The sequence below is a fragment of the Chroicocephalus ridibundus genome, chromosome 1, assembly GCF_963924245.1.
Source record: "Chroicocephalus ridibundus chromosome 1, bChrRid1.1, whole genome shotgun sequence".
NCBI lineage: Eukaryota > Metazoa > Chordata > Aves > Charadriiformes > Laridae > Chroicocephalus > Chroicocephalus ridibundus.
The window spans coordinates 145,793,945-145,820,361 of NC_086284.1; the positions used below are offsets into that span (position 1 = coordinate 145,793,945).

General features: G+C 45.0%; 1 protein-coding gene across 1 annotated transcript in view; it reads left to right on the top strand.

Annotated features, from left to right (window-relative positions):
• Positions 1 to 17,514: 17,514 nt before the first annotated feature.
• The window catches only part of ITPR2 (inositol 1,4,5-trisphosphate receptor type 2), a 261,876-nt gene continuing 252,973 nt past the window's right edge, over positions 17,515 to 26,417 (top strand). The window contains exon 1 of the mRNA XM_063357290.1: positions 17,515 to 17,807. Coding sequence (XP_063213360.1) covers positions 17,716 to 17,807 — 92 coding nt within the window. The 5' untranslated portion in view covers positions 17,515 to 17,715. The remainder of the gene's footprint in view (positions 17,808 to 26,417) is intronic.

A 26,417-nucleotide genomic window follows, 5' to 3' on the forward strand; every position in this document is an offset into this window, starting at 1 on the left:
GTTGAAGGCCAGGTTGGACGGGGCTTTGGGCAACTTGATCTAGTGGGAGGTGTCTCTGCCCATGGCATGGGTGTTGGAACTAGATGATCTTTAAGGTCCTTTCCAACGCTAACCATCCCATGATTCTAAGAGATCTCTTGAGTCCAGGCATGGCTAATACAATGACTGAGGAGGACTGTGGCAGCTAAATTCAGAGGTGGGCGAGCTGATGGACCAGCAGGCTGGAGCGGCCCAGGCACGTGCTGAGCAAGAAGCAACCCCTGTTCCCCTTTCTCCTCACCCTTCAGCCCAGCAGGATTGCTCCCAGAGATCCCCTGAGCAATCTTTAGGTGGATATTACTAGAACAAATGGTGGAGCTGCTTCTGTCAGGCCATTGGGATTTAAATCCTGAGCACTTCCACTAAGCCAAACTGCTGCTAGGCAGGTATCGGGAACTGTAAATGTGTGCCACCCCACACCAAAAGCAGGGCTTCTGTGATCACCTGGGGATAACTGGAGGTAGAAGAGGTCTGCAAATGACTGTATGCAGCATGGCTAATCCAGGCACTGCTCGCAGGTCAAAGTGACTCTGAAAGCGATGCGGCAGCTTGCAGCTTTGGAGAGAACCTGCTGGCGGGTGAGGGAAGGGCCTCTCCTTACCCAAACCAGAAACCTCAATTCCAGCTCGGCAGAAACCAAATTCCTCGGTCCCCTGTTTGCAGCACTGGCTTTCAAGAGCTGTGCTTGTAGAGGAGCTGCTCTGCGGCAGGGTAACCGCGCTGTGTTTTATTTCATCACCCCTTTTTTAAAGAAGGCTGATGATCTCGTGTCCTCCCTCTTGGCTCAGTGCAGCTGGAAGAAGGAGATGAGCTGGCAAAGTCAGCAGCTGCTTGAAGTGCTCCAGACCTGTCTATGCACATCCTTGCTCCCAGATTCCTAGGGTTTCCAGAGCAGCTCAGCCAGAATGCTGAAAAAGCTTTCTTTTTAATCTCTCGATCTTCACTCTCTGTGTTTTTGCCAGTACAGGTAAAACAGAGGTGCATACTCCATGCTCTGCATGTACTGGTGTTTCCACCAAGGTAAACAACAGATAGTCTAGGTAATTACAGAGAACGATCTGAGCAAAACATCTTGTCTCTATAGCTGGTTCCTGTGACACAGGAGGAGGCAGGGCAGGCAAACTTGCCCTGCCAGGATATCAGCAGTGTTTCTCCTTATTCAAACAACAAGAAATGAGATTCATCTGTCTTTGCTCCGGCTAAATTCCAACTCAAGCGTGAAGGAAAGTTTTGTCTGACTGAGGTTTGCTGGGAGTGGTGGTGGGGATTGCTGTGCTTTCAGAGGTGCATTTTGTACACACATCCTAAATTCATAATGCAGTTCTTCCCACGGCACATCTGAGGCTTCAGGTATGTTTCGGGAGCTGGCTGGCCGCAGCCATCGGCGTCACTTTATTTCTCACTCGTGATGTTACAGGCGATGACGAGACACTACAGTGGTTGCTCAGGTCCAACCCTTGCAATAGGACAGCACCTTCAACAAGCCCCAAAGAAGGCTCTACTGTGGGAAGCATTTTTTTATGCAGTTGAAAATCTGTGGTTGATTGTTTTATTTTATTTTTTTTTTTTTTAAAGTAAGGAGACAACCCAGCTGAAAACCAACAGGGTTGCATGATATTACAGAGAGCAGAATTTGGCATGCAGGCTACAAAGCAGCCTGAATCCCACCACATGAAAATGCTCAGCAATATTGCAGAGCCTGACTGCTTCCTCCCAGGTTTCAGCTGGGGCTGAGGACAAATCTCAAGGAGAATTCTGTCCGCTAGTAGCAATGAGACTGACTCTCCACATATTTATATAGTGTGTATGTGCGTTTTAATTTGGATGGATTTTCTTCAGGTAAATCTTAACGATGATAGTTGGCTTTGCTCTGCAAGATGCACGCCAAACCTTTTGTAGCTTGCTTTATAAACTTAGCCTTTCTAGGCAAGTTAAATGGATTTAAGACCAGAACTGTTAAAATTGGTTGAAGGTTAGCCATTTTCTTCAGTGGCGACAGCAATGCAAGAATGGTGACACCGGCTCAAACTGGTGACGCACCTGGCTCTCCCGAAGCAATGGCCAGAGGCACCTGGCTCTCCCGAAGCAATGGCCAGAGGTGGATGGCCAAGGAGAAGAAAGAACAAGGTACGGTATGGAGTGATGCTTCCTCCAGACAATTCAGGAAATCCATGAGCTGGATAAGGTGTCTCTGTTTACAGCCATTTTTGGTTGATTTCTGTGAACTTTCCCATTCTCCCCAGGAACCTATACAAAGATTTGGCAATGCACCACATCCTGGGGGAAGGAGCTCTGCAGATGCACCACCTTCTGTGCAAAGGACCATGTGCCTTTGCTTTGTTTTGTGTGTGGCTCCTTTCTGTGGCTTTGCTCTTTACCTCTTAGTTGCATTAGCAGAGAGGGGCAAACATCAGCCCCTGGAAACTCTCTGCATGCTGGTCCTGATGTGGTAGGCTCTTGGAGAATGTTTGCGCACTTAGTGTTGTGGGTTTTGTTGTGGGTTTGGGGGTTTTGTTTGTTTGGGTTGGGCTTTTTTTTGCCTTTAATGGAATCTGATTTACCACTGTTGCCCTTCTCTGAACTTTTTCATGTTCTATCATTTTTGATAAGAGGGACAGAACTGCATCCCTACATGAGGTCTGGACCAACCTTAGGTTTACACCATGGAATACAGCTACTGTCTGTTTTCTCCTGTTAGGAGAAAAATAAGGAGCAAAAGTGTCAACCCTTATTGTTAAGGGCACCCCTTTGACTGTTACTGGGCATTGGGACCATTCTGTTAGAAGATCTGGAAAGGACATTCTGCCTCTTCTGAGGGATTGGCTGGCTGCAGTCCAGTGCAGCTCCCTGGCAGGAGCTCTTTGAGGAAAGGTTGGAAGAAACCTCATCTATCTCATCACCCCAAGCCAAATACAAGTTAGAGGGGGTTCCTATTTCTAGACACATCAGCCCATAATTTTGGACTGGTCAGAGACAGACAAGCTTGTGGGAGCTGGGAAGGAGGAGGGGGTTCATTTTGAGGCATTCTTTGCAACTGTTTTCCAAGAGGTTTCTTATACCTGTCTGCATATGTAGGACTCTCATCAGTTGAGCGGGTAGCAAATAAATGTAGTCAAGCACGGGGCGCACAATTATTTGGACCTTGTCAACATTAGGAATATTCACCACCTGGGAGTCAGAGATTTCTTTCTCTCTCTCTTTTTCCCATGTTTAAGGCCAGGTGGTTTTGGGTGGACTGGGCAGCAAATCTGAAGCAGAAGCTGGAACCTGGCTCCTCAAATGCGGTGGTGAAGGTTGTCAGTGGAATGGAAGACTTATTTACCACAGAGTGCTTTTAGAGGATGTGCAGCAGTTAGAAACAAATGGTTTTGAATGATCATCAATAAATGCTGCAAAAAAAAAAAAAGTGCCACAAGCCAAATTATTTTCCGCTCCAAGTCATGTTTGCTTCACTTTTTTTCCTGTCTGTAGTCCAAGCCATGACTAGCAATGCCTCCCTCTCCCAAATAACTGTCACATAAATATAATTTTTAAGCTTGTTGAAGAGCAGTCACAGCTTGCCTATCCTGCCTGCCATCGCCTTTGTGCAGGTTTGGAGCCGTTGCCTTACCCCCGGTGCTCTTGGGAGGAAGCGCAGAGGCGAGTCCTTTGTGGATGTGGAAACGGTGTCACTCTGCAGCTCTGGTAGCGAGGACCTGTGCTGCAGAGTTGGTGGGCTGGCACGCAGACACTGGTGCCAGGAGTGCAACTTGTTGCATTGCACTGTGAAGGCCAAGCGACGAGGACTTAGGGGACATCACTCTGGTTCTGGCCTTGTCTGCCCCTCGGTTTCCACAGCTATGGAGTGGAAGTAGTCTCATTCACGCAGATTTGGGAGGAAAACACTCCACAAAACACTTTCATATCAGTAAACACAAAATGATGAGGAAGAGGCTAGAGTTAAATTTACTCCTGTTTTGGAGGCTGTGGACCTTCAGGCATCACAACGCCCCTTGGCTGGTGATCCTAAAAAATAAAGTAGTAACCTCATTTTGTAGCAATTACTGGTTTTGTCTTTGGGGAATTTTAGTTCAAGCCCTTTGCAGTGATGTTACAATGCGTAATTATATGACTTGAGGTGCAGTTAGATAGATGCAAATCATCTCGGTATGCTATCTCTCCATTTAAACAGTGATTTGTTTGCCATTTGGGTACATAAAATACTTTGTTTAAAAATTAGTTGAATATACTTTCAGTAAGAACATCAGTGGGAAATAATGAAATGTAGACAATTTGCTACTAGTCAAGAGCATCCAATAACTCCCTGGTGTCGTTCATTAACTCTGAGCTTTATGCAAAACACAGTCAGCTAATTCCACACACAATACAAACCATACACGAGTCCTCGTGTTCTCTGTTTATGGTCTTTCCCATTAATCTTTAACTTCATTAGAAACACAAGCTGGCTCCTTTATTTGCTGGGTGTTCCCCTTAATTTGAATCCTACTTTTCATTTTTGGGATCTCTCTCTTTGCTGTTAACGTTGTTGTATGTTACTGACACACTGGTACTTTTCTGGAAAAAAAAAGTGTGAGAATTTTGTAGCAAGTTCACAGGTTTTGGTCAGGGAACACAAATTATCCCCTTTGCAACCAGCAAACTGATGTCTGGTCGCGTAAAGAAATTTGTCAGCAGATGAGGCTGTGTACATGCATGCACGTGGGTGTCTGGGATAGACCAGTGGGTGCCACACCGAGATAAGCAACCTGAATAAAAGCCCATTGAAAATGGTAAAAAATTGTCTACAGTATGGGCACTTGACCACCAATGTTTTTGTTATTCTTTCCTATCCCTTACCTGAGGGTTGTACGTAAAGGCTAAATTGCTCCCTGGTCTGTTTGCACAGTGTCTAGCACGCTGAGGTCCTAATGACTGACAAGGGCTCCAAGGTACTATTGCACTATGAAGAGTAAATACCAGTTATTAGTTTGGCAGCTGAAGAAAAGCAACAAGTTTCCTTGCTCTGTACGGTAACCGACGATTTCTCTTTACAGAGAGGGGAGGGATGTGCGTACCTGACAGTCTATTGCGAACACCGTAGTTCTCAAAGCACCAGCTGAGCCAACGCTGCTGAAGGAGGTCATTCCCTGCCATGCGTATGACAGCCTTTCAGTAGGGTTTGCCACCTTGTAATACAAACTGTCTGAACTTAAACATCAAAATAGGATCACACTTCCATGCTAGCTGTAAAAATCAAAATGAAAACTTGTGACACAAAATAAACCACGGCAATCCCTGCATTCCTCCTGTGGTTCTGCACCACGTACGTAACTTGTTGGGGGAATATTTACCATGGAGGAACATCTTGTCCCTGACCCGTCATAGCCTGCTCCCTCTGGGCTGTCTGCCTCTCGTGCTGCAGGGTTTCTGAGCATTCGTTTTGACAAACAGATACCACAGCTGGATGTGGATGATGTGTGGTAAGAATGCTATGAATTTGAATTTGTCTGTAGAGGACTACGCTAATCAGTGAAGTCTGCATTCTCTCTTTCTATTGGATGAGTTTAGAGCAAAACACCTTCCTCTCCAGCCCCCTGTTGTATCCCTGGGATTCAAAGTATGAGATCCATCTGATTTTCTAGTGCCAGGATTTCCTGGTGGTTCAAGCACTGACTTGGAGACATCATTGTGCCTTGTCCCTGCCTTTGGAGACATCATGTAATGCTCTTTTGAGTAGCATCTGAGATTCAGGTCGGAACCTCTCAGACTTTTCAAAGGTAGCTAGGCAGGTTAAGCACCGGTGTCATTGTTCTCTGCAAGTGCTTCAACAGCCCAGCTGATTCACAAAATGAATAAATCTTCAGAAATGCCTGCTTCTCAGTGGCTAAATTCATAACTCTCTTCTCAGGTATCTCGGTTCTTCCATTCCTCGCCTGTGCTGTAGCCTATTCAGGTAATGCTTTACTTCTCACATGGAGGCTTGTCAAAAATACGTTCGTTAACATTGTGCTTATGTACTGCAGGAATGTGGGGGATAAACCAGTTTTTCAGATGAGATGGCTAAGAGGAAACTTTTATCTATCAAAATACACTGAAAGATTCTTGCGGCTGGGGCAGGGCTTCTGTTCTCCACTGCTTCCAAAATCCTGTATGTTCCCTGATGTTTGTAGGTGGCATGCATGGGCGAGGGGCTGAAAAGGAGAAACAGAGGACATCAGGAAGCAGCAGCAGCAGACAGACGTTACCTGTCCCTGCCACGGAAGGATGGAGTGGCCTCGCAGCTGTTGAAGAGATTGAGAAGAGGAGGTAACAAGGGTAATGGGTGGGAAAACATGAGTTTAGGGTGCAGTTATGCTGCAGATTGGTAGTGGCTTGGCAGCACGTACTGGGAGGAGGGGTGAGTTCATCACGGTATCGGTACGCTGCAGAAATGCTTTAGTTTGGGGTTTTTTTTTGTGTGTAGCAGAAACAGCACCAAGCATGAACCACATCATCTGCCACCTTCACGGCCTTGGAGAGCAGGTCAGCAGTATCTTCTCTCGGCTCCATTCTGCTGCATCCGTGGAAGCAGTTGCCTGTGCCCCTTTTGCTTTGTTCAACAGCTGCCACACGGCCCTCGCCGGCACACGTGCAATTCAGGGGATTTCTACAGGCTCTGGTTGCCACAGGAAGCACATTTTTCTCCTCGATGTCAGATAGCAAATTGTACCGTGATGAGAAAATTGATAGAAATCAAAGATTTTTTCCTTTTGGGACTTCTTTTTGCCTTTACGCTCTCGTTTTCTCATTAAAATGTTGTATCTCTAGTAAATTTGTGGGTGAATCTCCATCCAGCCTGTGCCCTCATGTGATCCAGCCCCACTCCATACATATCTTGTGAGCACTTTCTTAGCACTTGCAGCTATTGAATAACAAATATGCACCAAACTCGACATGGCCTCTGTCTGTATATTCATGTCCCTGCCGCTGAAAAGGCAGCAGTTCCCACAGGTGGAGCCATGGTTGTGAAACAGGTGCTAATTGTTCTGCTGATCTCAGATAGCAGGCTTGACTTTTATGTTTTCCATCTGTTTTCAGCCAGCAATTTAACATTACTGCAGTGCACTGAGGAAATAATACCAAGTGTGGTGCTAAATGTGTCCATATGCATTTTAAAATTTTGTTCTTATTAGCTAATTCCAACAGTTTCTTTGCCTATGACGTGTTAACTATTTAAACAAAACCCCGTTTCAGTAGTAGAATAGCTGATCTGCTTCTAACTTTTCCTTTTTTAGATTTACAAAGTGGAAATGGTGGGTAAATGATTCTGCTTTATTTAATACACTCCTTTGCGGTTGCCTACAGATTAGTTAAAATCTAGTTTCCTAAACATGTCCCTATTTCTACGTTCAACTACTACTAAGGTGCAAAGCATCTTGCAAGAACTACTGAGAAATATGAGGTTATTTCACTGATTTAGTTTTTGTATAGCATTGAAACAGGGATTTCTTTAAGTGTGCACATCACTTATCTATTTAAAAATTATGATGCTAGAGGATATGAAATTGTTCCCCTCAGCCTTCCAGGATTCAGCTGTGTTATGCTAACTTTTAAAGTATTTAAGGAAGACACCTAAATGAGGAACATATTTTAAAAAAACCAAACAACCAAACAACAAAAACCCAAAACAAACCCAAACAAAAAAAACCCACCCCAGCTCCTCAGGGACAAGGCATAAACTTAATGCAGACTTTTTTTGGTATCATCTGTTTTGTGACTCACAACTTTCATCATTAGTAGAATGTCAAATATTGACGTGTTGTGGGGGACAGAGGTAAATCCATGAAGCATTCCTAAACGAAAAACCAGTTCAGGCATTTCTATGAGATTAGTATGCAGGCTGGTTTTTTTTGTTTGTGTTTTGTTTTGTTTTTAAATTCCAGGTAAATTTAGCAGTTTGGGATTCAAGATGCTTTTAGATGAGATTTTTTTTTGTTTCAATCCACAGTATTCTGGACTGGTAGGAAGAGAGAAAGACCAATCTGGGAATCCAAATGTGCAGTAGTGTTTTGATGGTATTCGTAATTCCGTATTAGTTTTTAAAAAAACCCTGTTTCTAATTAATCCATTCTTATTGAAGCTCTTATTTCCTGGGCACAAGTGAGCTGTCATGACAGAAATCCATTGAGAGCATCTCCCATTAAGGGCACTTCCTTCATTTAGGCATGAAATCAGTTTGAAGTATTGGTGGTGTGGACCTCAAATCTTGGTCCATATTTGGCCTCAAAGACATTTTCTGCCTATTTGGAATCCCAGACCCATCATTTGGTCATTTGGTTGCAGAAAGTAATCTGCGTTTGGGACAGTTAAAGGTAGAAGAGACTTTGGAAGGATCCAACCCAGACGCACCAATGCTGCTCCAGGGGTGAGGGCGTGGTAGGCTAGGACTATCAAAGATGATTTCTTGCACCTCCCTGTCAAATAATTCTCTAGACACAGTAATCAATAGAAAAAAAAATAAATCATTCCTAATCTCTAATTTTTCCTTCCCAACAAATTTCCGAGAAACATTAGATATTTGGTGTTGTGCTTTTAGAGAGGGGTGAGTGAGAGGAGTTATTTCTTTAACTGGGTTTTAACGCCTCTGGACCTCTGATGCCTCTAATGCCTCCAAGACCATGACTTCTTTGGAAGTGCAATGCCAATGACCCAGCGCCCATTGTCTTCTGTTCACCTTCCTAATGTGTTATTTTCAGCCTATTTTACCCACCTGAAAGCTAGAAGAGGCCTAAGTGACCCCTGCTGTCATGAGGAAAGACTGGGTCTTCTGAGAAAAGCTGCTTTTCCTCCCATCTCCTTGCCTGAACCCAGCTGTATCCTTGGAGACGTGCTCACAAGCAGGTATTCTCCCAGACCAGAAAGGGCAGGGCGTTCGTGTTGGACTTGATCATCTTAAAGGTCCCTTCCAACCTAGACGATTCTATGACTTCATCCAGAAGTTAGAAATGCTAGTGCAGCCCAGGGAGGATGGGCTTGGTGACAGCTGCTCGAGCAAAACTAATCGCAATTTTCTTTCCCCTCTGGTAAATTTAATATTGTCAAAAAAAAAACGAACCCCAAACCAACAACCAAACAAAAAATGCTGGCACAGCCCTATTTTTTTTTTTTTGTCTTAAGAGTAACATGGCCAGTATGCTGCTGGAAGGAGACATTTCCTGCAAAAAAAAACCCCCAGCATTTAATTTTGAAAAGTAAGAAAAAAAATTGTTGATCAGAAAAAAACATCAAAAGCACAAGGCTTTTTAAGCGGTCCTAAAATGCAAAGCTTCCGCGGGTTTGAAACATCTTTCCTGATGCTCTGCATGATAAATTTAAGAAAGAGAGGGAGGTATTCCTCAGGTATGCAATTTCAAGCTCCATGATTGCAATTAAATTGCAGCTATACTGCAATTACGGAGATTTTTCACTTTTTTAATACATTAGCTATATTCTTCAGGAATATTAACTATTGCCCCTTTATCCAGCTGGCAAATATAACTGCATTTTTAGGCTTCTTACTAGAGCTGTTGTTTTTCTTAGACTTTATTGTGGAAATTTTCGCAAAACTTTTGTAATTTCTTTTTTTTTTTTTTAACTCCAAAATTAAGATACTGAGTTTCAGTGAGATATATCAACCAAAATGTTCATCATTGCTCGTATGATTCCATATATAATTATTTTAAAGAACTGCTGCATATTAACTATGCTGTATCCACGCTGTAATCACTGCCATAGGGTCAGCTGGTAAAATGGTGTTAATGACAGGAGTCAGAACACTATCGCTTTGTAATTACAGTTACCATACTCTACAGGTCCGCTGATTCTTCTGTTGCATGGGTCACGCTTAGGAGTGGGCTAGGACTGAAAAGGAAGTTATTTTTAGTACTTCCCTTCTATCAAGATAATTCACTTTTTTCCCTGCATTTTTGGGTTTGAACATTCCGAAGTCTCATGCCAGCCAGCAAAAGAGAAAATTCAAACTAGGTATGTCTCTCACTTTATTTTGTAGGGAAAGGCTTCATTTTTAGGCAGCCAAGCAGAAAAGAAAAACCCCAGGAGACACTGCCTGATTAACAAGTCTGTGGGGACTGGCAGTGAGTTCTGCAAGGTTGAAAGCAAACTTGGTGTAACCGTTGGCACTTGTTCCACATAGGAATAGTAAGTTCATTTTTGTGTGCTTCCTGATGCTTGCTCTGTGGTTGCGAGCCGATAGAAGGCAACGCTTCAACTTCCTGAATCCTCTAAATAAAGCATCCTTTCTGTAGAGATGTTTTCAAAGAAAGGCACATTGTACTTTCTGCTTTGGTCGAGTTTTCGTATTTGGTTCTTTGAATGAACAACTTTGGTTGTTAAACAGTTGGAAACTTATTTCAAAAGGCTTGAATGTATCGCAAAGAAAAATATCTCCACTTGAATGGCTTGAAGCTGCTCTCAGAATTTTATTTACGTAGCTGTTGTATTGTGCCACAGTTTGAAGGGCATCCAGGCTTCCTCTTTAATCTAAACTCCTTTTACTCAAATAATTAATTAATTCACAAATAACTTCAGTTTTCATTATTTCTAAGTTTGTTTCTTTCAAGAGATTATTATAGTAAACCAGTGATGATTTAAATACTTAAATTAATACATATATTAGCTCTTGTAAATTCAGATGTAGCGAACAGTAAAGCCAGCCAGTCCCCATCCATTCATGCACACCATAACATGAACGAGCATGCCTGGATAGTGAGGATGCAAAGCTCATACCCATGCCCTAGTGAAACGCCCAAAAGGTCACTTGTGAGAGCTGTTCATTTTCAGAGCCATCTCTAATGTTGAGAAAAATGGACTTCCCTCCAGTAGAAAGTCCTTTATAAAACTAGGTGTTATGAATTTAGCTAGAATTTCCTGTTCCTACTAAGCCACGTTGAAGAAAGTGGGTAGGCCAACACTTGACTGCTCCATACGCTGGTTTTCTCATTCTCAATCAAATAATGATGCTCATTTTGCATGATTCACTACACTCCTGTTTTATTATGTTACTAAACCCTGTTTATCTCCGTCAGGCCTCTGTTTTCCCCAGGTTATTCTGCTTTTTTTAACTGGATGCTCAATATGTTGTATGACATCAATACCAACATATTGTTTAAAACACAAACAATGTTTACAGGGACCTGAGGGACAAAGACCCTCCCACTGTAAGTGAAGACAAGGTTCGTGACCACCTGAGGAACCTGAACATACACAAGTCTATGGGACCTGATGAGATGCACCCCAGAGTCCTGAGGGAATTGGCTGATATAGTTGCTAAGCCACTCTCCATGATATTTGGGAAGTCATGGCAGTCAGGTGAAGTCCCTGGCGACTGGAAAAAGGGACACATTGCACCCATTTTTAAAAAGGGTAGAAAGGAGGACCCCGGGAACTACTGCCCTGTCAGCCTTACCTCTGTGCCTGGGAAGATCATGGAACAGATCCTCCTAGAAGCTATGTTAAGGCACATGGAGGACAGGGAGGTGATTCAAGACAGCCAGCATGGCTTCACCAGGGACAAGTCCTGCCTGACCAACCTGGTGGCTTTTGACAATGGAGTGACTGCATCAGTGGACAAGGGGAGAGCAACGGATATCATCTACCTGGACTTCTGCAAGGCCTTTGACATGGTCCCCCACAACATCCTTCTCTCTGAGTTGGAGAGAGATGGATTTGGTGGGTGGGCTGTTCGGTGGATAAGGAACTGGCTGGATGGTCACATCCAGAGGGTAGTGGTCAATGGCTCGATGTCCAGATGGAGAGGGGTGACGAGCGGTGTCCCTCAGGGATCCGTACTGGGACCGGTGCTGTTCAACATCTTCATCAATGACACAGACAGTGGGATCAAGTGCACCCTCAGCAAGTTTGCCAATGACACCAAGCTGAGTGGTGCGGTTGACTGGCCAGAGGGACGGGATGTCAACCAGAGGGACCTGGACGAGCTAGAGAGGTGGGCCCGAGCAAACCTTATGAAGTTCAACAAGGCCAAGTGCAAGGTCCTGCACTTGGGTCGGGACAATCCTCGTTATCAATACAGGCTGGGGGACGACGTGATAGAGAGCAGCCCTGCAGAAAAGGACCTGGGGGTACTGGTGGATGAAAAGCTGGACAGGAGCCAACAATGTGCGCTTGCAGCCCAGAAGGCCAATCGCATCCTGGGCTGAATCAAAAGAAGCGTGGCCAGCAGATCGAGAGAGGTGATTCTCCCCCTCTACTCTGCTCTCGTCAGACCCCACCTGGAGTACTGTGTCCAGCTCTGGAACCCTCGGCACAAGAAGGACATGGACCTGTTGGAGCAGGTCCAGCAGAGGGCCATGAAGATGATCAGAGGGCTGGAACACCTCTGCTATGAAGACAGGCTGAGAGAGTTGGGGTTGTTCAGCCTGGAGAAGAGAAGGCTCTGGGGAGACCTTCTAGCGGCCTTCCAGTACCTGAAGGGGGCCTACAAGAAAGCTGGGGAGGGGCTGTTTGCAAGGGCATGTAGCGATAGGACAAGGGGCAATGGTTTTAAACTGGAGCAGGGTAGGTTTAGATTAGACATTGGGTAGGTTTAGATGAGACATGAGGAAGAAGTTCTTTGCAATGAGGGTGGTGAGACACTGGCACAGGCTGCCCAGAGAGGTGGTGGAGGCCCCATCCCTGGAGACATTCAAGGCCAGGCTTGATGAGGCTCTGAGCAACCTGATCTAGTTGAAGGTGTCCCTGCTTACTGCAGGGGGTTTGGACTAGATGACCTTTAAAGGTCCCTTCCAACCCAACGCATTCTATGATAACAGCAGTAAAGAGTTAACTCACACAGTAAGAAAAAAGGCAAAATGAGTCCTCACAGCTATCTATCAAGAAATCACCTAGTACTCTGACATTTGCTATAGGCAAAGAAAACAAAGCACTACCAGCAATAAACCAGTTCTTGTGTGGGGGTATTGTCAAAATAAGCTGCTCTGGTGCGCTCTGATCCAACTCGCAGGCCAAGTAATGCTGTCTTTTGTACATCCAAGTGTTTTGAAATACCATTGTGCTAAAGGAAGAGCTAGGCTGTCTCAAATATTAGTATCCACAAGGTAATGGGCGTCTGCAGCTTCTGTGGGAAACTTCATTAGGTGCCTTTAAAAGCCAGGTCTTCCTCAAGTAAGCTGTTAACTGTGTGTTGCTTGAGATAAGTATATTAAATATATTCCAGCTACAGATGGGCTTTAAAATCAGAGTTGGATTTGAAATATCAAAATGTCTGGAATGGTCTGATTTTTTTTTATTTTTTTTTCCCCACCCCCTCCATTAAAAAGACATGAAACAAACCCAAGGTTTTAGGTCCAAGCTTTCATATACTTCCGCGCTAAAGCTCTGTCTGGATTTTGGCCTGGTCCCATCTATATCTATTGTATTAAAACAGTTAAAGGCATTCTTCTCTTCACCCTTCTCCCTTGCAGCTGGAAAGGACTATCCTCTGCTTTCATGAAAACAAACATCAGTGCTGCCTGTTGTACAAGCCTCTAATTGGTAAAGTTTGCTTTCACTGAAGTGGCCTATATATCCGTAACTTCATACAGGAGGTAGGTTGTGTAGGTGTGGGATTAAAGTCTTTCCAATCAGACAATTTTCAAATACATAAAAAACTTAACTTCGGTCAGGAGCCTCCCCTCTTTAGACAAGATGAGCAGGAAATTCAGACATCTTCCTAAGATGCGAGGGGTGGAAAAGGAGCAAGAATATGGTGATGTCGGTCTATTTGCTTGGTGAGTTTTTGAGTCTGAGGTCATTCTAATACTGTATATTTTCACATCTAACATGGATGTTCAGTGCTGCGTGGGTGTTTCTTTGACCTCTCTGTGGATAAACTGCTTCTCTTCTGCGCTTTGTGTGCCTCAGCACAAGAATGAACATCAAAAACTAGGACGTAGAGATCACGGTAAAATTTCCCTGTATTAAAATACTGCCAAATACTTTTATATTGAGATCTAATTTTAGAATACAACTGCAAACACCACTAGAAATATTTTCTTCTCTGAAAATAAGTAATAGACTGGAAATGGAAGTTGAGTAAGAAAGAATTCTTCATTTTTACAATGTACAGAGTAATACGTGCGCTGGGGCGGTCTGTCAGCAGTAGCCGATGATTTCTGCGTCTGGGTCCTGTTTCATGGCAAAGCCTGTATTCCTAGCATTGGAACAAAAGATTAGCAGGCATAACTGATGGAAAACATATTCCAGTTGCTGGCTAAGCAGCCTCACCTTCATCCTGCAGCTAATTGCAAGGTTAAAAACCATAGTAAGAATATCCATATTTATCAACCAATTTGGTTTATTTCTGCTCCAGATAACTGAAGCAATATTCCACTACCGTCTCTGACCATGCTTTATTTTTTTTCTATGTAGACTTGTTATGACAAAATCTCTTTAGCTTTAATTAAATTTTTCCAGATACTACCTTCATAAGACCAGCACTCAAAGAGGCACTATCATTATTTTTAATAGAAGAGGGCTAATGCTTGTTAAAAATGATAGAGGAGCATTTGTTGCTACTGAAGTTTCCTGTCTGCAAGGAGAGGATCAGCAAGGGTTCCTCAGACCTGCGTCTCCAGGGTGACCTTCGTACCAATTTACGACCTGGTCTAGAAAAGCAAGTACGTGCTTGCTTATTTTCAATGCACGAATAATCTGGTAAAATTAATGAAATTGTTGGACTGTTTCAATGAGACGGGCTTAAAACAAAGTGTTTGCTTAAATACGTGACTGCCTTCTGGATCTGACCTTTACTTTTTTTCACAAAAGCGCTCATTTCCTACGACTCGCTTCTAGTCAACAGGCATTACTGCTCGGAACTGGCTTGAGATTTCCAGTTCATTTCATATATATCGCCAGAGAGATAGGAGGTGGTAACAGCCTTCAGCTGCTGGCGCGCTCCAGCCTAAGCCAAAATGAACAAGCCTAGAAATGAAGGAGAACGCAGCCTGTGCCTTGATTTCCTTGGGGGGGAAAGAGGCAAAGACGGCTGCAAGTGTAGGACTCCTATCAGTTCGAGCTTTGCCACAGCAAGCAAATGCTAAATATTTTCTGAAGTGACCTGAAATAATCTTCTCGTAATGCCAAAACCACGCAGGCCCTTTTCGGTTGCCCACAGGCAGGCAGAGCTGCCGAGGGCATAGCGCGTCCTGCTTCCGTGCTGACAACCTACAGGGATGTCTCAGGTATCAAAGGACACTTCAAATGGCCCCGGTAACCTGTGTTTAGGCAACAGAGTTGAACTTTTCCTGGCTGTGGATGGTCCCAAATGGGGATTTTCTCCCAGGCATACAAAGGACAGGCAAACTTGCTGCTTGGCTGAGTTCTGAAGTCCATCCTCAGGAAAACTCCCACTGATCTAAGGCACGCCTGGTTTTCATTTACCGCTGGGAAACGTGAAACCTCCCTGGCTTGAAGTATCTTAATTAGGCCGTTAAAGCCTGGTATAAAATGGCTGAGATAAACAGGGTCAGGAGTACAAAGGATATTGTCAATGCATGGTAAAGCTTTTGCTGCTCAGCCCCGGGTTCAAACTGTCCAGAACCACATTTTCATGACATAAAATGCCTGAGCCCTCTGCATGGTGGCTCCTGGGAGGGACCCTGGGTCAGTACTTTTCGCTCAGTCGGCACTGTGGGCAGGGAGCCTTAGCTTCTCTCCCCCTTCCGTGCCTTGTGCTGCTCTGACTTTCAGTTTCTAATTGTGGTGTGTTTTAATTTTGTCCAACTTTGGGATTGAATACGTGTGTGTTGGGCAGTTTGAAAGACCTCATCTTTGGTTTTCCTGTGCAGGGGCTGGCTCCAGAACAAGGGCACTAGCACTTGCTCTTTTCATATTTCTTTTCCAAAACTGTTTTAACAATTGCCGTTACGCCAGGAAACTGATTTGAAGGTATTTGGTAAAGCGTCAGATCTAGGGCCTAGGTACGTACGCATACGTATGAATGCAAGTGCAGGTCTTTGGTGGTGTCTTTGTATCCTGCTGGGTACAAAAAAGAGTCAAATCCAAAATATTCACCATAAAAGAGCAAAAGGAGGAACTCTAGAATGGCATAACAGTTTTTTTTCGGTGCATGTAGATGGTAAAACTTTTTTTGACTTTGAAGACTTCTGATGTCAAGAATTTATGTTCAGAAGAAGTGAGATAAGGCTGGAAGCTGTAGATGTGGGAAATTAAATGCAAGTGTGAAATCCTCAGCTTATTACTCGCTTCCAGCAGTCTGCACATTCCTGCAGCCAGATTTATATTCTTATCATTTAAGACACAGTATTTGGTCATGCTGTCAGACCTGGGTGAGTTGTTTTTTCATTTTTTCATTATTTTTTTTTTCTCAAATGCTACATTGGAAAAATACACTGGGTAACCAGTGCTAGTGCTGTTTTTTCCTGTAATTTGGAGAGTTGTCTCAGGGAGGTAAAACATAGCTGAAACATCAGAAAAAGTAGAAACGCTTTGATCCTTAAAACTCATGTTGGAAATTACATTTTTTTTTTGTTTAAAGAATACACAGTGTTTTTTTAAGAATAGGAATCCCATGCTGGGGCTAGCCTTTCTTTTGAACTAAACGCTTCCATCCTCCGATGGGTGCGTGGTTTCGCTGGCCCATACTTGGTCTTGGGCAGTGCATTGAAGCAGCCTGGATTTGCGCAGCCCCATGTGAGCCCCTTTGGCCACCAATGTGGCTTGTGCAGTCCCGTCCGAGCCCCTTTGGCCACCGAGGTGCAGGCTGGGCCTTGGGCAGCCCTTGGTTGTGCCTCTGGGGCTGCAGGTGTGTGGTGGGGCGGAGAGGGGAGGCTTGGCAGCCCCCCACTCTGCTGAGCGCCGTGAGGCTGCGGTGTCCCCACTTTCCTCGGCAGAGAAGTCCTCCAGAGTGCTCTCTAGTTTGAGAGTAATTTTGGGGTTTTTTTTGTTTGTTTTTTTTTTGTTTGTTTTGTTTGGGTTTTTTTGGTTAAATTTGTGGCAATTTTCTTATGGAAATGTGCGCTGTGGGAATTCCTGCACAGCAGTGCAGCAAGGTTAGCTTCGATTTAAAAAAAAAAAAAAAAAAAAAAAAAAAAAAAAAAAAAAAAGGATTTGTGGTTCCTACAGTTTGTAGGCCATTAAATAGAGGGTGACACGGGCTGGTGATCAAACTAAGCGCAGGGCGACTGTGGTCTTGGCAGAGGGGGTGGCAGTGGGGCAGGGACGCCCTCCCACCCCCCAGCCCCGCTGCCTGCCTCGGGTTCCCGGCCCCCAGCAGCCGCCTCCAGCCCCGGACCGCAGGGAATTATCGAGGAGTTACCGGGGTCTCTGGAGCACCTCCCCCGGCTTGGCGGGCTGAGCAAAGGCGGTATGACCCGCCGCCCGTGTCAAGGCCCCGCCTGGGGGCTGATGGTGGGTGCCACCCCCGACCCGGGGGTGGCGGCGGGGCGGTGCCGGGGGGCGGAGGCGCGGGAGGCGGCGCGGCGGGCAGAGCCGGGCCGGGCCGTGGCGGTCGGCGGAGGGCAGCGGCGCCGCGCTCATGTCAGCCCGCGCCCGCCGCCACCGCCGCGTCTCTTCGGCCGCCCCCCGGGTCGGTTTGGCGTTATATTTAATTTAATTTAATTTTTTTTTTCTTTGAAAGGGGAGGCGTGCGGCATCCAACTTAAAAAAAAAAAAAAAAAAAAGAGAGAGAAAAAATGAGCCAAAATGTCTGAGAAAATGTCCAGCTTTCTCTACATCGGGGACATCGTGTCCCTCTACGCGGAGGGGGCGGTCAACGGGTTCATCAGCACGCTGGGGTGAGTTGGGGTGCCGCGGGGCGCCGACCCGCCGGCTGCAGCGCAGGAAGCGGCCGGCAGCGCGCGCTGCCGCCGCCGCCGCCGAGGTGGCGGCGAGGGGGAAAGTAGGAAGTGATGAGCCGGGGCGGGGGTGGGGGGAAAGGGGAGGCGTGAGGGGAGAAGTTCTCTCACAGGCCCGGGGCGGCGGTACCGGCGGGGCGGGCAGGCGGCGGTCGCCCCCCGTTGGGTCTGGCCCCGCTCCGCGCTCCCCGCTCGGCTTCTGCCGGGGCTGCACCTCCGGGCCGGCCCAAACCGGAATACCCGGCGTTTGCCAGAACCCGCTCTGTAGAAATAGTCCTGTGCTCTACCCACATGCGTTAATATCACTGCTGTTTACGGTTAACTTTTTTTTTTTTTGAGGGGGGATGCTTTATTTTATCGCGCACCTGAGAATTTTCGACAAAGGCGTGAAGGACAAAAACTTTCTGGCTCGTCGTCGTAATCAGCTGTTAAATGTGCATCCCTTTACTTCTGGTTTGCTTTTGCTTGAGGTCTTATCTGCGGTTGTTAATAATCAGATACATATGATCAGATATTTAGTTTTGTGGGGATGCTTTTTCCATGAGCTCTTCTGTCTCTTTGCGGGGTGAAGAGCTGTAGTATAACTGTGGCTGCTTTGCTCCTGCTTGCTTGAGGTTTTTATTAACCTCGACCACTTTGAATCACCTTTTTGGAATCCAGGACAGAAAACCACAGTGAATAACATTAGGAATACAGTGATGTCTTTCTTTAAACCATCATATAGTTTGGTTGCATGTCCCGAGGGTGCAGTGGTTCCCTCTGATGTTTGTAGGAGAGCTGCAGTAGTGGCATGTCCAGAGTAAGCATGTCCTTAAACCTTTGTCAATGGAAACGTCTCAAACTGGCTCAAACTCCAGTTAAATATCAGTGTCATTGGCTGCTTAAGAGTTAGCTGTACCTTCAGAGTAGCAGTTGAACTTGCTCAGGCTGATCCACTGCTGGCTGACATGTGCCTGGGTATTGCTCCGGTGTGTCGTGTTCGACTGCCTGTGTCCTGAGATCTCAGTGGGGAACTGTAGGGTGAAGTAAAGGCAGTATTAAAATGCTGACAATAAATGTCTAAGTCACTCGATGGGATGCTGTTAGTGGAAAAGAGACGGTATTCAAGATCCTTTATATTTTTTTAATCTTATTACTGCTTCCTATCCTTGCTGTTCACTCTTTTCATCTGTTGACAAGTGTTTTTCCATGTTTTGTTCCTCTGTTTGCTAATTTTGCGCCTTCTCTATCTGTGACTCTGTTTTGTCTCACATCTCCTTTCATTTTGCTGACTCTCGTAATTTTAAATCCTGTCTGAAAATGTTTGTTTTCTGCAACTGTTGATCACTGGATATTGTTTGTTATCCTTATAACTCCAGCATCGCTTCTTTGTTGGCATAATTTGTTGCTGAGTTGTTTGGTTTTGTTGTTGTTCTGTCTCATTGCTGCTGTGTTCTGTTATCTGGGGAAGCTATATTTGCCGTAATTTTCTTTTACTTTTCGTTATGTTGAGAAATGTTCCTCATTTCACAGAACACCTGCTTGTCTACAGTCATGAATGTTTCTGCTGTGACTGGCGCTTGTACAACTGCACATTGCTTGAATACGTGTTGGCATTCCCATGTCGCAGGCTTGAGACCACTGATTCTCCCCTCATCCCTTGGAGTTAGGGCAGGACATTTACTCCCAGTTTTACTGATGGAAAGCCAAGATCAAAGCTTGCCTAAGGCACATGGGCGTTCTTTACCAGAAGAAATAATTGAACTCAAGCCAACACCCTGACTAACAGACCATCCAGGCTCTCTTTTAGTAAGAGCCAGCTAACCCAGCTCAAGAAAACTACCTGGGATGAGGCAGGACCCCTGTGTGCATCTCTCCTTCAGCAGCAGGCCAGGAGTTCGAGAACGCTGATGTAGCTCTGTTAGCTTTTCAATACAGCTCTTTTTGTGCCCTGCCGCCTGGCATGGTTAAGGCAGCGGCAGAGCCAGGAGGCTGGAGTTGAGGAGCTGGAGGCCTTGAAGGAAATGTGAAGTCACCAGAGTGGAAAACTCCCACGTCTACTAAATGGGAAGGCTGACCCCTCTGCTGGTGGTACAAAAGCTTGGACTGAAATTTAAAGTTGTGATGCTAAGTCATATTATCTGGGCCTTTGGACCAGTGGCAGCAAGGCAAGAGGCAGAAAAAAAATATTGTACGTTCAGGGAAGGTGTGTACCCAGCTGCACATTTGGTGTGTAACCATTTCTAAACTCCTGCATCTCCTGCATTCCTGCAGGTTCTCTGTTCGGCGCGAGCATCTGAACAGAGGTGGCCCTGTCTTCTAGAGGTGCCTCTTGGTGGTGAGGACAGAGTGGGGTAGGAGTGGGAACGACTGCTTCCTCGCTTTGTTTGGCTGATGCGGGTTCTAGTCTTATTGTTCTTGCCAGTATTACTCAGGGTGCTTTTTTGGAAGGTGCTGGGCAAAAAATTTGTGTCTTTTAACACTATTTAGTCCATCGGGTAGCCTCATGTGGTTGTAAGAACTTGAAATCGAGCTCAGGTCTGGTGACTCTGCAGCAGGGAGAGAGTCCTGTTTATTTTAAGCTGTCAAAGGCTAATTGTTTCTTAAACAAAGCGTGAGTGAGGCTATTCTATAAATAAGATAAAAAAGTGCACAGCACTTCTCCAAGTGGGGGAGGTCCGTCACGTCAGCAGACCTTACTCCTTGAAGAGTTGAACCAGCTCAACAGATGAGTTTTGAGGTGGAGATTTCTAAGGAAACGCAGTTTCATGTGTTTTAGAATGGTTTTTGCTCACTTGCTAATGCAGAAATTTTCCTGTGCTTGGTTTCCCCAGGAAACCTGAAGCCAAGAGAAAGATGCAGCTGAGCTATTGAGATCAAGTATAGGGTCAGGTTAATATCTACTAGAACCTTAGTGTGGAAATCTTGCTCTGGTGCAGAGAGGTACCCTCTCCTCTACCATTAGCCAGAGCTGCCCTTCTCCATTTGGGATCCGTAGCCTGGAACATCCGCCTGGAGGTAGGTGCTTATGCCCCTTCTTCCAAAAACTGAGCACAAGCACGGTCTTTTAAAATATGGTTACAGAAGGAAGAATTCAGAGCGGCACTGCCTCAGTTCCTTGATTAGGAGATCCTTCTTGTTCAGGAGATGGGCTATCCATTCCCCCTGGCCCCATGTCCACGCGGGTGTGCTGAGTCGTGCTGGATGAAGGCAGAGGTGCCTCTCCACACCTCCCTATGCAGAAAAGGTTTGAGAGCTGCTCGAATGATGACATGCTGTTGGACCCAAAAGGGACCCAAAAGGTTGGGGCACTTCTGTGAGCTGGAAGAAACCTGTGCTCACGTCCTTGGCTCTGAACTATTTTTATTCACTATAAACAGCTGTTGGATGTGAGTGCGTGAGGGCGCTGCTTTCAGATTTGATCCCTCTTAGTCAGAAGAGGAAACTGAACCTCTCTTCCGCAGCTGGGGCTAGCGCTGTCATGTGGGATGGGGGCAGGAGGAGGGAAGTCAGGCAGTGCGGCTTCGAATTCTTCCTTCCCCATCCGTATTTTAAGAGAGAAGTTATTCTCGGTTTTGGGAAGAAAGGGTGTAACCACCTATCTCCAGGAGGTTGATCCACGCTGTGGATCCCATGTGGAGAGGGGGCACCTCTGGGCAGCATACAAGAGAGGGTTTTAGGGCTCAGCATTCTCCATTGGCTACTGCAGGTCTTTGGATATGTGAGGTACCGAGACTCCAAGCAATCCCCTGCCCTTTATTTCTGTTTGGCTTTGGGTTAATTCTGGGTTTGGATGCTGCTCTAAGGTGCTGGTGATGTATAATCTGGCTTTTCTGGTCTCTGTGAGCTTCCCCCCCCCTTTCCTTTTTAAAAAGAAGGATGCTTTTGAGTGTATAAACTGATACTCTTGTGATTTACTACAGAAAAGGAGATGTTTGGGAAAAGGAATTTACATCCATGGGTTATTTTCTGCCATTTCAAGATATATTTGGTACTGGCTTATTGGACTGCGCTTATTAGCTTTTTCCCCCCCCATTTTTGAGCTCTTACTGTGTTTTAGCTTTTGCACAGCTTGAGGCTTTATGTCCTACGGGAGGTATGTGGCAGAATTAGGCAATGCATCCAGGTATCTTAAGTTGTCCTAGACCAGTGTCTGAACCTCACGAGCACCTTCCCCAATGTTTTCGCAGTAAATGTTGGAATGTTGGCAATGATGCTGGGAATTAGAGCTACTGTTAATCACCTTTTGGTACGAGTTGAGGTGGGGGGGAAGTATTCTCGATTGGAGAGGTGGGAAAAAAGTAAGTAACGACAACAGCCAGCATCAGCTGTTGGAAAGTATGACAATGGGCCTGTTAGTCACCATCAGTAGCTGCATTCCTGTCTCACCTCCATAAACACGCTTTTGTGCCATAGCAGTGAGAAACCTCATGGAACATAATTAATGGAGCATGCAGCCAGAAGCTGCCTGCTAGGTAATGTATGGCAGTGGATGACAAGGAGCGCTGAGACTTATTTCTAATTAGCAGCAAGAAGTGTGTTGTAGAGTACTCAGACTCATTTTCTTGAGTTTAGTGGTTTGTCCTGAATAACTTGTCTTAATTTGTGGAATTGCTTGCCAGAACTTTCTTATTTGAAACTAGTATCACAGTTTTCTTTAGGCTCCTTCCCTGGGCTTTTGTGCATTAGTTGTCTTATTGAAGCTGGACTTCACACACAGATTGAGTCCGTCGTACTTTGTGAAGGGACAAGATTAAGTATAAAGTGCTTATAGAACAGCATAAATAAAAATATTCCAAATACAATGAAGGCTGAAATGTCTCATCTTGGTGGCCTCAGGAACGGTGCTAAGAACAGATGTAGTGACTGATGATGCTTACAACACACCAATGCAGTATTTTCATCAGTGCACTTAATTTATTTATTTATTTGTTTTTTACCCTTCTGTCCTACTGTCTGAAAATGTAAGCTTGGTTAAGGAACAGAGTACTGTCCTTTAGTTAACAGCGAATTTTTCTTTCTTGTGCCAGCTGACAAAACGTAGTTAGTCAGGAAAGAATAGAAAGCCTGAAGAAAGTGAGAGTGGCATAACTAGGATTACTTACAATTTAATTCTAAAACATAAAGAATCAAATAATGCCTAGAAGAGGGAAGGGAAGGTGAATTTCAGCTTTTATGTGGGGAAAAGTGTTTGTGTATTTTATTACCTAGGTGCTTTATCCTCTGGACTGACAGTACCGGTGAGATTTGACAGTTTTGATTGTGTGTTTCCTAATTTTGATTGTGTGTGTAGGATTAGCATTTTCAGAAATATGTTCTCTTGGTTGTCTTCCTAATGCAAAAGCACTGGTCTGAATTCTGCAGCTACTTTGAATGTGTGCTAATGTACCTGGGAACATAATTTGGCCCATCCTATGACATTTTGCATCTATAGGTGTATTTCTTTTCTATGATAACTTGCTTAATCATAAGCTATATTATATGCATTATTAAATACCTTCATTGATGTTACAATAAATGCCACATAAGCAGAGATGTAGACATATAAGTACAACTGTATCTTGCATACCTTGCAATTCAATACATATATCAAAGCTTATATCCTCTGTAATTATCCACTCACATTAGCAATTAGGCACTGCTCCAGCTTTGCCATTTATAACGAACTTATTTTGATGCTCATCTCAAATATTCTAACAACAGTGCTGTCTTTAAATAAACAATGAGACAAAGCTTTCCACAAAGCGCCCTTGTGGGAATGCAGCAAGTAATGAGCCCCGGAGGGGGTTTGTTTGTTTCAGAAGTTTTACTTGCACACAGAGCACAGCTTGGGTGTGAAGGAACGTAGGATTAGACTTAATTGCGGTATTATGATTTACGAGACTGTATGCTAAAATGTAATATCCTCAGTTCAGAGAGCTCATTATCAAACAGAAGTGGAGAGAAAATTGGGGTTAGGGAAAGAACAGATTGATTTAATAATGTAAAAGTGAGTTTACCCACAAGCTGTGTGGTAGTAATGGAAGTAAGAGAGGACTTGAATTTTGAATTGAGACAAGCGGCTTGGCTATTAGAACTTCTGTAGTGCTCGGCTGGACTATGGGTAATGTGGGGAGTAGTCAGGAAAGAGAGGGGAGATTGTTTAACTTGCGTGACTTCAAGTCTGATTTAACTTCCTTTTACATAATGAGGAGATTAACTAAACAATCTTTATACGGTTCTCAGACTCACTAGAAATCGAGGTTATCCTTTATTTTAAAAGTGCCACAGAGGAAAGGGTCATATCAATCTTTGACTTCCCTGTCTTGGAACATTATTTCCCAAGAAGCACGTGAACCTTCGCTTGGTCGGGTGTTTTACTGCATGGCGAAGCATTTGAAACCCTCTGCCCTTTGCTGTTAATGGTGCAGGTTGCTCCTGCTTGGCTGAAGCGTGAGCCTGTTTGTTGGGCACTAGCACAAAGCCATGTCCTCTGCACTGGTAGTTAATGCACTTGAAAGTCTGGTTCCTGCTTGCTTTGAATGGTCTGTTACTTCTTGTATGAAAGGGAGACTGGTGAAGTTCGTATGACTTTGATATACTTGATTAGGGATATTTATGGAAAAAAAGGAGAAAGGAGTTCAGGATTTTACTTCTTTCCTTTTCTGCGTTGCGTTTTGTCACTTGTTCAGAGATGCATCTTTTATTAAGGACATAAAACCTCTTATGACTGCTTCTTTTAAACCTGCATTTGTTATTTGTAAATCTGATTCCATCTAATTACTTGAATCAGTAGTTCCACTGCTACGTAGACGTGTAGACACTTCCTGACATAGGTCCTGGTTTCAACTGTTTATAATGATGCTAAACCTTGACTTTTTGGACCCAAGGTAGATGTCTGGGGTTGAATGTTTTGGTGCGGAAAGTTCCAAGTGAAATGGCATTTCTGAGAACAGGATAAGCAAAAATGCATTGGTTATCCCTGTTTTAAAAAAGGGTATCTTGCAGCTGCGTGCTGAGAACCTCCCTGAGCTGCAAGCGCTGTCTCCCGACCCTCTTCTCCAGCATGGAGGGCTTGTCCTTCTCTGCCCCTTTGGAAATTTGCCTAGGTTTTGACAGCGGTGAGTTGAGGAAGGATTTCATTCAGACCCCTGCGACCGCAGGGGCTGCCTTGGTACCTGCCTCTTGCTGGAGGGTAGCGGGTGTTATCTGTCAGGGACAGCTTCTCCTCCCTGCTGGCACTGCCCACCAAAAGGCCCCAACCTGACCTGCAGCTGTGTGGGAGGTGAATCCCATTTCCCCGGATTTCCAGCTTCCTTTCCTGGGGGGCGGAGGACAGATGCAGTTGTCCAGCTGCTTTGTGTTCCCTGTCTCTGGAGAAGTAAAAATAATTTCTGTTTTTACTACCTCAGTGTACCTCAAATATGAAACGAACTTAAACCAAGAAATTACATTCTAGCAAGGTAATGGTTTTGATTGCAAAATTGGAAACAGAGTTAAACAAGGAAAGCAAAAGACAGACGAAACAGGGGCTTAAAATGTACTTGTTATTAGTTATTCCTGTCTTGTATTAGGTATCACCTGAGCTTTTGAGGGGCTGTTTTGGCTGTGGTAACCAAAAGATTGTATCAGGAGTAGCCTTGTTGCTCCAGTGCTGTTTTTCCACCTGTGTGTCTGCCTGGATCTCTGTCTACCTCTGATGTTCATTTGTTTGCCATTTTTTTTTTTTGATTGCCGTGGAGTAGAAACAAAACATCGTTAAAGGCATATGATTTTAAAACAATTCATATTTATTGCTTAATAATAAAGGAAAGAGGACCCTACAGTGGTGACTGGGCTGGGCAGCGTGGAGTCTGTGTGGGCACGGCTGCACTGTCCTGCAGTGAACCTGAGGACCTCATCCAGAGTTCCTGCAGCACTGGTTCTTCTGCTCAGGTTTACCTTTTGAGTTAGCAAGCTGTGTGAATTGTCGTTATAAACTTTGGGCAGATTTTGCAAACGATGTCCATGAATACGTTTATTCCCCCCCCGTCCTGTTGCTCAGTAGCTTCCCTCCAGTGCGTCTAGTTTTGGGGGGGTCCTTTTGTGCGAGCGGAAATGTTTTGGAGTTTGGTGACTTGAGATGCTGCCTGTGCCAAAGGTGCCCCAGCCCTTTGTTGGCTTCACAGGCACATCACATTGCCCGAGCAGGATTTTTTCTTACCAGCATTTCCACTGGCTGATGAGCGGCCACGGGGTTGCTAGATTGCGGAAAAGAAAACAAGAGGACCTTCTCCTCTGTCCTTCCACAGTGCTCCCTCGCTGGCCCCTGGATGATGAAGAAGAGAGAGCGGAGGTGGGTGCAGAGGGGTGGGTTGGTGAAGGGAGGGTGAGGCGGTGGAGGAATTGGCAGAGCCGAGGGCATGTGTGTGGAAAGAGGTGGATGTGGCTGGTGGGGCAGTGCGTGGTCTAACAGGCAGCACGGATTAGAAGGGAAGTAGGGCTGAAGAGGAACAGAAGGTGGTCAGTTGCTGAGAGATCTGCAGTCCCCTGCTGACAGAAAATAGTTGTGAAAGCTACCGGCAAACTGTCTTTTCTTTTCAAATCGCTCCA